General features: G+C 44.6%; 1 protein-coding gene across 1 annotated transcript in view; it reads right to left on the bottom strand.

Moving 5' to 3' along the window:
- MAP2K5 (mitogen-activated protein kinase kinase 5) overlaps positions 1–14,107 on the bottom strand; it is a 111,295-nt gene that overhangs the window by 18,303 nt on the left and 78,885 nt on the right. Inside the window, exons 20-21 of the mRNA XM_057372270.1 lie at positions 3,125–3,186; positions 484–529 (exon numbers count right to left, since the gene is read on the bottom strand). Of these exons, the coding sequence (XP_057228253.1) occupies positions 484–529; positions 3,125–3,186 (108 nt within the window). The remainder of the gene's footprint in view (positions 1–483; positions 530–3,124; positions 3,187–14,107) is intronic.

Consider the following 14,107-nt stretch of genomic DNA (forward strand, 5'->3'; position numbering starts at 1 on the left):
TCATTCTACTGCAGCCAATCTGATTAAATTTTACACGGACACCAGTGAAAACAGTGGGTCCTGCATTTCATTAAAATACACATTTTAGCCATTTCCTCCGCTTTCAGTCTCCACATTTGGGAAGGGTAAGGCTGGCAGATGCTGACAGAGAGTGACCTACATTAAGCTGCAATCCCTGGACATACAAACTGGAAAGAAAAAATGTGTATCAAGCATCAAAATGGTTTTGATTGAAACTCAATACTGGCTGTGAAAGCTCTGCATTAACTCCCCAAATCACAAGCGAAGGTAACAGCAAAACACCCAACCATTTCAGTGGAATCATCATTCCACCTGTGCAAATATGGAATTGCTGCACAAGCAGAAAGAGTTTAGAGAGAAATACACTGAGCACACTGAAAAATGAAGAAAAAGAAGAGATACATTTCTATATAAATGACCAAAAACCATTCCCAGACAAATCCAAACTGAGGTTTCACTTACCATTAAATCTTCAGGTGCTGGCCTTTCCTTTGGCTGCTTCTTCATGCTGTGGCATAAAACAAAATATTTGTTTTCAAACAACCGCTCATTTATTTSAAATGTTTAAATATTGAATTGTATTATATCTCTTTTATCACAGAGTGAAGAATTTTAGTGCATTCATTTTATCAGGTGTTGATGGGAGACAGGGCTTCTAGCAGCRACCAAAATATGAATGGATTTTTCCTTCCCTCCCAGCCTTCCCTTATGGGATGTTTGTGACCATGCAAAGTGCGTAAATACAGAAATCCCTGAAAACCACTCAGCTCAGGAAGCACAGATTCCCATTTTTTCTGAGGATTATGACAGAATTATCCAAACAGGTGGGAAATRCAGCTCCACCGCTGCACAGCAATACCCTGGGGTTCCTACCTTCATTTCCCCCGTTTATTTGCATTACCCTGCAGGGTGATAGTTCATTACCCAGCATTAACCTGGTTATCAGATCACGTTTCTCCTCCCAACACTCCCAGTTTTCTGTCCAACAGGTGCAATTAGCTGGCGGAGGCTGTGCTGAGCTGCGTGAGGGAGCGCAATAACGTGGCGCCGAGGTGACCATCAGGAGCTGCCTACGGACTAATTGGATTCCATCCAAGCAGCCAGACTTTATGGAGGAACTGGCATGAAATCTGGGATGCTGCTCACTTGACATCTCTCATAGTTATTCCAAATTGATTGCTTAAATAATAAAGAGTTGCTCTTCATTTGATTTTTTTTTTTTTTACATTTAATTTTTAAGCAGAAATTTCCCCCCACTGGAAAGCAGAGCTAATACAGTGTCAGATAAAATACTCCACGAGCTGTGCTGGAAATTGGAGATATTAAGGACATGATTTGCCTTCCCCTACAAATAACTGCAAGGCCCTCAAATAAGYGAGTCCCACAAGCTGGCTGAGGCAGCAGCTCTGATCTGACAGCCCCAAGTAGCCGTGGCCCCTGGGAGAGCGAGGCTATTAGCCACCATCACTTACACTGCAGGTTGACATCTGGGGAGATTTTAACCCAGGTTAGCCCTCCCTCTGCCTCCACTCTTGTTTTCAAATCAGTCTGTCATCGATATTTTGGGGAGGATAAAAGCCTGGAGCTCCCCGCCCGGGGTTGTGCTGCAGAACCCTTCAAATACCCTTGGTCTGTGTAAGGTGAGCCTATTGAAAACTGAGGCCTCTGTTACACAAACTTTAATTATTTAGTTACTTTAATTAACCCATCATCAGGCTGCTTTTTGTGCCTGTGCTTGTTYCAGKCTGGGGCTGGCCTCTGAGACACTTTCTCCTGCATGATCTGGGCAAAATCCCCTTTTATCGGGTCACTTTTGCTGCAGCAGCCCCRCTGTGTGGCAGAAAACTCCAAAACATGCCAAGCCCAACCTCTGGGTCTGTGTGGGGCTGAGGGCTCGGGGGAGGGCAAATCCCTGGAACAGGACTCATCCCTGGATAAGGGCACATCCCTGGATTCCTGCTCCCATCCAGCCACAGCTCCCACTGCAGTGGCTCCCTCTGTTTAACCCAGCTGAACTCCTGGCAATACATGAGGGGTTGTTTCTCCCTCCAACACATCCCATTTGTACAAAATTCCAGCTTATTTCTTCTGCTGTGAATAAATGCCTCCCCTTTTTAAATTATGTGTTTTTTGGAGGATGTGGGACAGTTAAAAAGAGATTTTCCCCTTTGTTTTTCTTCTTTAGGATCTCTTATCCTCCAGATTTGTATCCTCTGCTGACTCAAGAACTATATTCTTTATTCTACAACTGCCTCCTCTCCCCAATTCTCCTTTAATTTAAAAGGTTTCCAATGAACTCGTTCAGTTTTAAGGASAGCAAATACACCCAGCGGTGTGGTTTAAACCACAGCTCTCAGTAAAAATTACTTACTGAAAAGCCAATGAATCCATCAAGGCTGCTCGTCTTCCTAAATATCCAGGCAGTTTTAGAAGAAATATTTTTTCAACCCCCTAAATAATATCACACCCATGAGTTTCACAGACTCTCCCCCTTTAGATGAATTAATGGAGTCCCAGCACCCACAATCAGGGCGAGGTTGATTAGAATAGGTTAAAAAAAACCCCCGAAAATCCCAATTCTTGTATTTTATAAGACTTTGTGTAAATAAGATTGCCATAATGGGGGCATGGATGATTTCCATCCTGGGCATGTGGACAATGGATCGTTTCCATGGGGGCATGGATCATTTCCATGCTGGGAATGGGGGCATGGATTGTTTCCATGGGGGCATGGATCGTTTCCATCCCGGGTACGGGGACAATGGATCATTTCCATGCTGGGAATGGGGGCAATGGAACATTTCCGTGCCAGGTATGGGGGCATGGATCCTTTCCATGTGGGCAATGGATCATTTCCGTGCCAGGTATGGGGACATGGATCCTTTCCATGTGGGCAATGGATCATTTCCGTGCCAGGTATGGGGACATGGGTCCTTTCCGTGTGGGCAATGGATCATCCCCATCTCAGGTATGGGGCAATGGATCATTCCCATGCCGGAAATAGGGGTACAGATCATTTCCATCCCAGGTATAGGGGCATAGATCATTTCCATGAGGCATGGATCATTCCCACCCCAGGCACGTGGGCAGAGGCAGAGCTCACCACTGAGTAATGAAGTGCACGAAGGGCTCCGAGAACTCCCCRGCTGGAAGCACCGGCGATTCCTGGGATTGCAGCGAGATGAGGAATCAGAAGCAGGGAAGAGTGTTTTGTTGAGGAGGAGAGCAAAATGACAGCAAAACAAAACACAAACACACTCCCAAAAAAAAAACCCNAAAAGAATAATAACCCCACCAAACACCCTTTTCACACTCCCTCTCTTCCAGGGAGAAAGGTACAAATTCTTTGCAGAACGTGTTATAAAACACTGAATTTCAACTAATGAGTATTACACAATGGGTAAAAACATGTGGAAAGACACTGAGGGGAGGTGAAAAAAGGACAATGATAGCCACAGGGTAAAAAGGAAGGTAGGGAAAGTGTAAATGAGAAATTAATGATTATTTAAGTAACACACAAATGGTCTTGTAATTAACAAAGAGCTGTGAAATTATTCTTGTGTTGACCTTTGTTTCTTTCACTGCATTTGCTATTTATTTACACTCATGTTTATTTACACTTATTCATTTTCCAGGCTGTCCTCATATGCTGCCTGCTCAGGATTTAAAAGGCAAAAAAAAGTAATTTTAAAAGCCAAAAAGAAAAAAAAAAAGATAGCAGGATTTACCAGGCTAGTGGTAGAAAACAACCACCCAGTATTTATGAGCACAAAAAAAAGAAAAAGAGCATGAGAGAGGAAAAAAAAAAAAAAGATTGGGACCAGGGAACAAACAACATCACCATTTGCAAAGAAGGGCTTTACGAATTTAGGAGTTTTTCCAAGAATGACGGAGAGCTCCACTGTGTTTATGGTGGAACAGCTCAGGATGTAATGAAATTACACTGCAGAGTACTTTCACAGTGTCATCTCATTAGACCTACAGTTGGAACAAGAGAGCCACATAAAACACGCAGCTGCAAATGACTCCATTCTCATCTATTCTCATTTGCTATTAAAAATACCTTTCGGCGTCTCTTTTCCCTCCCTGACATCCCCGCACAAAGTACCCTGCAAAGTATGATACATGCACCTATTTAAATTAACAAAGGAATGACTTATTTTAATCTCACTGCGCTTTGGAGTGCTTTGGCCATTTGGATGAGCAATATATCATTACATACAACCTTCCAGCGCTGCAGGCAAGAAACTCGGAGCGTGCAGCATTTGGTGGGAGCCAAACAATTTCTCTCGCACACAACTGTGTCAAATGCATGCATGTATTCATTACGGGCAGCGGGGAAATAGCTTTGATGTAGTGGAAAAAAGAAGATGATAAAAGCACCTCTGCAATGYGCGCGTGCCATTATCGGCGGTGGCAGATAGACACGGCTGCAGAGCCTCCTGTGTGATTAGTAAATATACATATAATTGCTGTGGCCAATTATCAGAAAAATGAGATCGGTAATTACAAGACAGAAAATTAACTAGAACTCTTATTAAGGCTTTTGTTTCCGATCCGAACAATTGGAAACCGCTGGAAAATACAATTAAACCGAAAGTGACTGGAGAGTAAAAGGAGAAGCCAAAATTGCTCGACGGTTTTCAAAGAGTTCTATTAAATGCAAGGGGTGTTTGATAGAACACGGCCAGATTCCCTTTGAACTCGGGCCGGGTGAGGGAGAGGTTATTGTTCCCAAACTTGGAAATGACAGCGATCAGGGGAAGGTTTATGCTGGAGAGTGAACACAAGGAAATCAGGAGCACAATCAAACTTCCTCCGCTTCAAAGAAGCGCCCATGAAAATGGTCTGTATTGGRAGAGAAAAGGCAGAGGAAAACGCCAGCCTTGCTCAGAGGGAGCCCAGCAGGGTTTGCCTCTCCCCATCCGTCTCTTCTGCCCAGCAGAGCCTTCCTGGGCTGCTCCCTGAGCCACTGGGATGGACCCAAGGAGGGACAGGCAGGAAATGCTCCCGGAACAGAATCCATGGGAGCTCATTCCCTGGGGACTGGCTCTCCCCAGCCATCCATCCCCTGTTTGTTTTAACTAAAAGGCAAGTGAGGAGCTGTTCCAACCCAACCCAACCATCCCCGGCAGGAGCTGCCAGCTCAGCTCAGGCCGAGCTGCGGGATGGGGATGGGCACCCGGCATTTCACACTCATTCCGGAGGTGATAATTTCTGCATTCACAAGAGATGACGGACCCATCATGGAGAGAAACCTCATTACCAGCGGGGAGGAGAAGCTCATGGGCTGCTCGAAGCCACCAGCATCCCGCATTGGTTATTCCAAAMCAWCCAGGCTCATTCCAAACCATCCAGGYTCATTCCAAACCATTCCAGGCTCATTCCAAACCCTCTGGGCTCATCCAGACAATGGGAGAAGTTGCTCCATAAAACATAAACCCTGGACTGTGCAGCTCCTGTCCTGCAGAACAGCCAGGGGAGAAGGAGCTCCTGCCTAAGAACATTTCACCTAAACGGAGGGAAATGTTAAATCCTACTTTTCTTTTTTCCTTTTTTTTTTTTTTTTTTTCTTTTTTTTGGGCGTATTTTTCTGTTCAGTCCAGATTTTCAGCCTCATCCAGACTGCTTGGTTAGTTTGCCCTAGGGGCTGAGGAAGAGGTGGTGGTGGAAGGGTGGAGATGAGCACACCATGGACCTCGGGATGGGAAGGAGCTGCTTCAAGAGCCATCCTGAGGACTTTAGGCTGGGGACACACAGATTTATGGGATATTTGCCTGAGAAACTGAAAGCTTTTTGGGGGTCTCAGGGAGGTCAAGGCTGAATCTTGGGGACTCCTTCCACCAGCCCAGGCTGCTCAAGGATCAGGATCTGCAGACCCTACACTGCATCCTGAGCTTTCCCAGATTTCATCTGACACTCAWAGGGATGGGAATAAAAGGAAATAAAGGAAAGGTGCATGTCTCTGTCCAGCCTGAAGGATGGAACATGCTCACATCTGCTGCACCCCAATGACTGGCCTCATCCTCCCCCTACACAATGAAACTGCACTATGCAGGGAGAAAAAGCAGAAATCCAAGATTTTCAAGGAGTGAAGAACAGATCTATTTGGTTTTAATGGGAAATGGTCATTTCCTTTCCATTACCTGCCACAGCCTTTGACCAGGATCACAAAGACCTCAATATTGAGGATGGTGCTAAAATGGCAGTAAAGACATAAAGGGTTTTAAGGGTCCATGGACCAGCATTCCCAGGCCTGGCTGCTTTCAGAGCACCCAAGCTCCAATCCCACCCCTGGGATCTGCTGCAGGAGAAGCCAAGAGCAGCCTCTGCTTCCTCCAAACCAACTCAGCTGCGCACACCGAGCCGGGGAAGGGCAGTGGGAAAAAAAAAAGTTTGAGTGATGCCTTCGCCTCGTGAATAATGAACAGTTCAAGGAGGTCAACCCATTACAAGCGAAACCGTTTAATTATTAATTATGCGCAATCTACGAGCAAAAAGGACAAGTTCAGGATGTTTAATGCGTGGCAACTCCGACCGGACCCTCTCCTGGCATTTCGTTATTAGCACTTGTCAGCAAGGTGCTCAGGCAGAAAGGCAAAAGCGCAGTGGCAGAGAAGCCGAGCTGCAGCAGGAGGGAGGGCTGCAAACTTCAAACGCCGCTCCTGATATTTAATTTACAGAGTGCCACGGCTCCGGTATAAACCTTATTGACTTCCTGGGAGTCAGGGGAAGTGCCATTATCTAAATGAAGGCCTGAGAGGGAGAATGSTGAGCAAACACTCCCAAATCCCTCTCTTTTGAAGGCAGCAACAACATTAGGATCTGTAACTTCTTTTTTTTTCCCTCTCAAGTCTGAACAAAGGAAGAAAGAACCACCTCAGACCGTGCCCAAAAGCCAAGCAATCCTTTGGAATCTTTGCAGGATCAGCTTGAATTACAGATCCCAGCATCGTCCTCACTGACTCCTCAAACTGATGATTGGGAATAACTGATTATTAGGAATAACTGATTATCTGGGATAACAGATTATCTGGAATAACTGATTATCTGGAATAATGAATTATTTGGGATGTCTTCCGCTCTGTTTGCTCTCCCTACACAGAGTAGTGGCAGAGATGTTCCTGARGCTCAGGAATAATGTCCAGCACCAAGAAACAGGGATAAGACACCTTCCTCCTTTTCCTATCCAGTTTGGAGATTCACATGGATGAACTCAAGAAGCAATTTCAACAGATGCAGCTTGGAATTATTAATTTTTTATTTTTTGGAAATGCACTTATGGCAATGAAATTTGGGAGTCATTCCTCACTGGCAACAAACACCAAACTTCCCTGGGCTTCCCACACCTCAACAATTTCTGGAGAGTGAAAAATGTTCTCAAAACACCTGAAAGCCTGAGATTTATCACAYCCTGCTGAAGGAGAAATTCCACAACCTCCCCATAACCAGAAAACCWGGATTCACAGCTTTGAAAACCTCTGGGGTGGTGATGGAAACATGGGATCAAATCCGTGTTCCTTTTCCCTCAGGGCCATCCCGATGGATGGAATGGAACACTGGATGGCTTTAGCCAGCACATCCTACAAGAATTCAGTGGAATTCCCAGTGGATGSAATTCCAAGGGGATGCCCACCCTGGGTGTGCACAGATTTCATTCCYGCTGCTCTGTGAGCTCCCTCTCTGGGATGGGTTAAATTTTCCCATTTTCCCCTTGGCTCTGCCTGTGCAGAAGGAGCTGCCATGGTGCTGTGGCTCCAGGGCCACAGGAGGGAAGTTTCCAGAAYCCCAAAGCTCAGTTCCTCTCTGCTCTGGGCTCCCCCAGCGCTCCCTGCCTCCGGAATGAGCATCTCCCCTGGGCACATGCTCCTGTTCCAGCTCCTCCCTGGCTGCTGGAATGGCAGCACTCCATAAACAATCTCTGTGCTTTGCAAGGCACTTCTGCCTTTTCACTTCAGCCCTCAGAATCTCGAGGATGAAAGAATTTTTTCAAAAATTTATTTATTTTTCTACAGTAGCTGCACTTCGTTTTGTGGTCAAATAGTGATTTTTAATTTTTTTTTTTTTTAGAAAAAGAAGTTTTAGATCCACCGGAAATGCTGCCAGGTGCAATTACAGGGAATAAATGCACTGTAGGTCCAAGAATATTCTGAACTGRAGAGAACCATGAGGAGTTCCAATGAGCATCCAACTCTTAAGATATCATGAATGACAATATTGTACAAATTCAGATTTACTCCAACAAGGACAACTTCTTTCCACAGCATTCCTAAAAAAATTGTACCTATACATATATAAATAAAATCAATTTCTGACTTCAGATTTACTCCTACAAGACAACTTTCTTGCACACCACCCCTAAAAAACCCTGCTCTCTCGATATAAAAACAAAATCCAAGTCTGACTTTCCATTTACAAGACAACTTTCCTCCACAACATTCCTTAAAAACACCTATATATATATATTTATATAAATAAAATTGATTTCTGACTTCAGATTTACTCCTTCAAGACAACTTTCTTTACCATCCCTAAAAAAAACCCCAATCTCTCTGTATAAAAACAAAACCAAAGTCTGACTTTCCATTTACTCTTACAACTTTGTTCCACAGCACTGCTAAAACAAAAAAAAAAAAAAAAAAAAAAAAAAAAAAAAAAAAGGAAAAAAAAGAAAAAAGAAAATCTATTTCTGACTTTCCATCCAATCTACTTCAAAAGGCCTGAACAACCCTAATGCAGGGCATTTCTGACAGGTAACAAGTTGGCAGAAGCCAGCGGTGGCCGGAGGTGGCTCCGGACTTGAAAGAATTCCTGGATTGCTCCCACTCGGCTCCTGCCCGGGCAGGAAGGTGAAGGATGATTACATCTCTGCCCGGGTCACTTCTTGCTCTTTCCTCTGCAGCAGGTGCCAAATGGGACAAATTATCCGCGGGGGCAGCTCGGTGCGGAGTTCTGAGGTTGGTGCGGTGCAGGAAACTCGTTTGTTCACAGAGAATCTCGGGTGTTTAGAGAGAAACTCGTTTGTTCACAGAGAATCTTGGGTGTTTACAGAGAAACTCGTTTGTTCACAGAGAATCTCGTTTGTTCGCAGAGCCCGAGCTGGACGGGAGCGAGGTGCAAAGGGCAGTGTTTGATCCCCAAAGGCTGAGCCTGCCTGGACACCTCGAGCCGTGCCAGGGCCAGCTCCTCTCCTGCCGGCTCCTCGGTTTCCTGGGAATGTCAGGAGGTTCCCTCCATAGGGAACACATGGATGCTCCTGGTTATTTTGTCAGGGGTGGGTTGGGTGAAATGGGGAAAAACATATCGGGGACAACAGCAGCGAGGCTGAACAGGAAAATACTGAATAAATGCCAGAGAAAATGCCATTTTTGGAAACCAATGTGGCACCTGACGGTGATGTCTGGTTTTGAGGCAATGCCTTGGGATTTCAGCTTCTCTATTTCCATGTCTCTGTGACCCTGTAGTTCTTCAGTGTTTAACTTCAGACTCCATATCCAGTGCTGAGCTCCTGCTCTCCCATTTTCTGACAAAACAATTCCTCTCCAGCCCCAAACTCAAGGACACCTCACTGTCCCAGGCCTCAAGAGATGGAAACAACAGAGAATTGGGGGGAGCAAATTGGGAGTCAATGACTGCATTGGCTGCAGCTGCAATTGGAGGATTCAGCCCCGACGTGCAAATGGACAAAACTGATAAAGGGTGAAAATCCCATGAGCCATTGTCCATTGTGGGTGCACCCCTGGCTGGGCTGGGACTGCCCTGAATGCACCTGAAGGCCCTGCCATGAACAGAACTGCTTTGGATTCTCTGAATTCTGTCCAGCCTCTGCTTTAGGGAAGCTCAGATAAAGTATTAAAATAACCCAGCAGATATTGGGACTATTTAGTTAGAGCAGTTGCCACTGGGGATATTATTCCAAACCCAGAAAAAGGTAGGAAAGACGGGATGAAGAACAGATTGGGAGATCAGGACACTGCGAGCAGTGAGAACATTAAAAACTTGCAACATTCAGGTTTCAGAGGCAACACCTGCATTTCTCCAGTCACAGAATCATGGAATTGTTAAGGGTGGAAAAGATCTTTGAGGTCATCAAGTCAAATTAATAATAATAATAATAACAATTTTCTTCCACACCATTCCTAAAAAACCCATAAAAGCAAACCCCACATCTAACTTTCCATTTACCCTTACAAGACAACTTTCTTCCACAGGAAATTTGTCTTGAAATAGGAAATAATCTTGTTCTTGGAAATAGAAAATAATATCCTATTATTATTATACACATTAAATACATATACACATGTATCTAAATAAAATCCATTTCTGATTTTAGATTTACTCCTCCAAGGCAACTTTCTTCCACACCAATCCTAAAAAACCAACTCTCTTTCTCTATAAAAATAAACTCCAATACTACTACTACTATTTATTAATTAATATTGAACAACAATAATAATAATAGTTATTATTATTATACACATTATATATATGTACACCTATCTAAATAAAATAAATTTCTGATTTCAGATTTACTCCTTCAAGACAACTTTCTTCTATCCATTCCTAAAAAAAGGCACTGTCTCTCTTTAAAAATAAGACCCAATAACAATACTAATTATTATTATTATTACTTTACTAATTATTATTATTATTATTATTATTATTATTATTATTATTATTATTATTATTATTATTATTATTATTATTATGAGAAGAAGAAGGAGAAGAAGAAGCAGAAGAAGAAGCAGAAGAAGAAGAACCCAGAGAGTGGGACACAGCCCTTCCTGTCCTCGCCAGGCTCCACGCCTGCTCACAGGGCTCTCCAAAGGGCCTGAAAAAAGCCTGGAAAAGCAGGTTAATCCTTCCACCAGAACTGTAATTGCTTTTTCTCTCCAACAAACCCCGAATTTCTGCCTCTCTGGCCGGTCTCCTGCCRCCCATCAGGCAGCAGAGCGCGGCGGCGCTGGGCAGGCACACACAGTCGCACGTCGGAGGCAGCAGCGCGAAACCCACGGGCACCGAGGGGACCCAGCAAAAACTCCCCCAATCGCTGTTCCTTTCCCTCCTCTGCAGCCTCCCCACGCATTTTTATTGCTTTTCCATAAAAAACACCGCTGCAAATAATCAAGCATGACCATTGACATCCACAAGATTGAGTTTTAGGAACCATTAAATGAGCTTGTCCTCCTGGGAAGGTTCGTGCTCAGGTTGGTCTAAAGGTAATTATTCAGCAATTCCTACCTGTGGTTTTACCTTGTTCCTCCACAAGTCTCTGAATCTCAGACAYGGGTAAGGTCACAGTTTCTGTCCCCATAAAACTAAACCTGAAACCAGCTTATGCCCGGGACAAATTACGGCAGGTTTGGGGACACACACACACAYGTGTATAACCTATGGAAATATAAAACCTATTCCAAAACTCCAGAAATTTTCAGGTTTCACACATTTAAATCAATAGCAGCAATCCTAAAGAGAAATTCCTAAAGTAAAAAAAAAAAGCCCAAAAAAAATCTTGTCTCATTCCGAGCCTTTTGGAGTTTTTTACTGCATTTACAGCGAGAGTGAAACAAAGCACGGATTTGTAAGGTTCAGGAATTCAGGGCTCAAGAGGAAACACCCCTTGTGTCATTTGATCAAGCTGAACATCCTGGGAATTTTTGAGGCTATTCCAGTAAAAAAAAAAAAAAAAAAAAAAAAAAAAAAAAAAAAAAAAAAAAAAATTACGTGCAAGTTTAATTTTTTTTCCACGGGAAAATGTGAAAACATTTTGACACCGCAAGGCTTCAGAGCTCAGTGTGAACACCCCACCAGCAGCAAGAAATGCTCTGAAATGTTTCTGGAGTAAGGCACAAAAAAAAAAAAAAAAAAAAGAGGAAAAAAAGAGGTCTTTGATTTGTGGAGTTTGGAAAGTCCTTGAGCTAGATTAAACTGCAGTCTTGTGAGACCGATATCTCTGTGGGGGCACTCTGCAGAAACGCTCAAGAAACTCATGGAAAGCTTCTCTCTCCTTACTCATGAAGCGATCAGGGTAAGGATTCATGAGGACAACTAATTAATTTTTCCTCCCAATTTCTGCCTGAGTTGTTAAAATAGGCAGGTTTTGCAATGCTGCCTCCTATTTGTACAAATCAGGATTTGCTCTTGGACCCCTTCCCTCCYCAAGCTTCAGGTGGAATTGGAATAAAACAATAATTTAAAACCGAGGGGTAAAAATGRAGCTTTTCTCCTCCCTAATTCCATACAATTAAAAACAAATAAACCAAAAGCGACGCTTCAGTCACTGCTGCAGTGAGACAAAACTCAGCACCTTTGAAAGCAAAATGAATTTTTGCATTTTCAGGTTTCAGGTTGGAAACCAGAGCTGCTGTTTCACCCCAGAGCTGGTGACCAAAGTGCTCCAGGGGCTGCCAGGAATCACTTTCCTAGAAGGGRCACTCCAACCATGTAAAGGTTAAATAAAACAGCCTTTAAGAGCTTCARGAATATTAAAAGGACTCTGCTGGATGCTGCTCCCAGCTTTCTGGCGATCCACCCTTCTCCAGACACAGAGCAGACACCTCTAAAGCCAAATCCCATGGGATCAAAAGGATGGGAAGCTGAAATGGTGAAAATCACGAAGTTCCTGGGATGGGCTCTTGGGGTCCTTGTACCCAAGGTGCAACCACCCCCTGAATGCTGAGCTGGCCAGAGATCAGGAAAAATTACTTTTTTGGAAGGTTTTGGGAATTCTGCAGCTGGAATACAGCTGAAGAAGCAATGGAATGGTTGGATTTGACAATTTTAGAGGTATCTTCCAACCTAAAATGATTCCTAACAGTGATTTCCTACACAATACRCTTCGACAGCAAGATAACAGGGAAATAAGTAACCAAAGTTTGGAAGAGCCTTGAAAATGATGTAACTTCTCAACCCACTGCAAGGGATGCAAAACTAACCATGAACAGAGCTCTGATTTTCCTGAGWCCGTTCCCTCTCCTCCTGTCCCTGTTCCCAGGGAGCAGAGCCCGACCCCCTGGTTGCCCCCTCCTGTCAGGGAGTTGTGCAGAGCCACAAGGTCCCCCCAGAGACTCCTTTGCTCCAGGCTGAGCCCCTTTCCAGCTCCCTCAGCCACTCCTGGCACTCAGGGGTTTGTAGGTCTGATTTCTGTTTCTAATCCTTTCRCTTATCTGGGGCAGCTTCTGACAATAAAAACTTGCACCGATTGTTTGGAACCGCTCCTATTCCCTCGAAATCACAATCCCACAAATTCTGTGGCTGCACTGCCATGGAACACAGGGCCACACCCAGGCCATGTTCCCAGCCAGGCTCCCRCTCCCAGCCCTGCTCCGTCCCCCTCTGTGCAGGAACATTCTGGAAAGGCTGCGCGCTCAGTGGGCGACACGCGTCCTTCCCAACGGGAATCATCGGCCCCACTCGGCACTTCCCGGAGCTGGAGACGGACTCAGCCCAGCGCTGGAACATCAAACGGCTCTCAGCTCCAAAAACCAGCAGCCTGCCTTCACTGCTGGCTGGGGCAGGAGGAACTCATGAAGGAATTTTAATTTTAACCCATTAATAACGAGTCTCTCTCCATCTTTGGGTCGGGAGCATGGATCTTGTCACGCTGCTCCTATTAGGATTGGAGCTTAAATGAGCGTGGCTCATTTGGAGCTGGATCCGAGCTCGCTGCGAGGCACCACATGGTAAAAAATCAAGGTTCTGGCAGGCACATTCCCATCCTTGTTAATTCTGCCATTATAAAATAATCCCAACCCCGGTGCTGTTAGCRGCCCCATAAGGTCATTTCCTGACAAAACCCATCAGGCACGGTTTGCTGGGATTTCAGGAGAACCGCCGTGCCTGGCCTGGTTCCATTATCCCCCTTCCCAAATCACTAATCCATCCTTTCTGCAGGTAAATTTAAGCCCTAGAAAACAAACAAATGGACTTTTCAAACTGCCAGAGTGACCCATTGGATTTTGCCCAGAGTTTAAAACCAGCTCCAAAAATCTCCCTGCAGCAGGACACCCTGAAGCTGCTCTGGGCAGATGGATTAATTAATCCCATCAGTTAATGATAATGAACATTAACTTGGATTCCTGCTGGG

This window comes from Malurus melanocephalus, unplaced genomic scaffold (assembly GCF_030028575.1).
Source record: "Malurus melanocephalus ecotype Western Australia unplaced genomic scaffold, MMel_1.1 scaffold_169, whole genome shotgun sequence".
NCBI lineage: Eukaryota > Metazoa > Chordata > Aves > Passeriformes > Maluridae > Malurus > Malurus melanocephalus.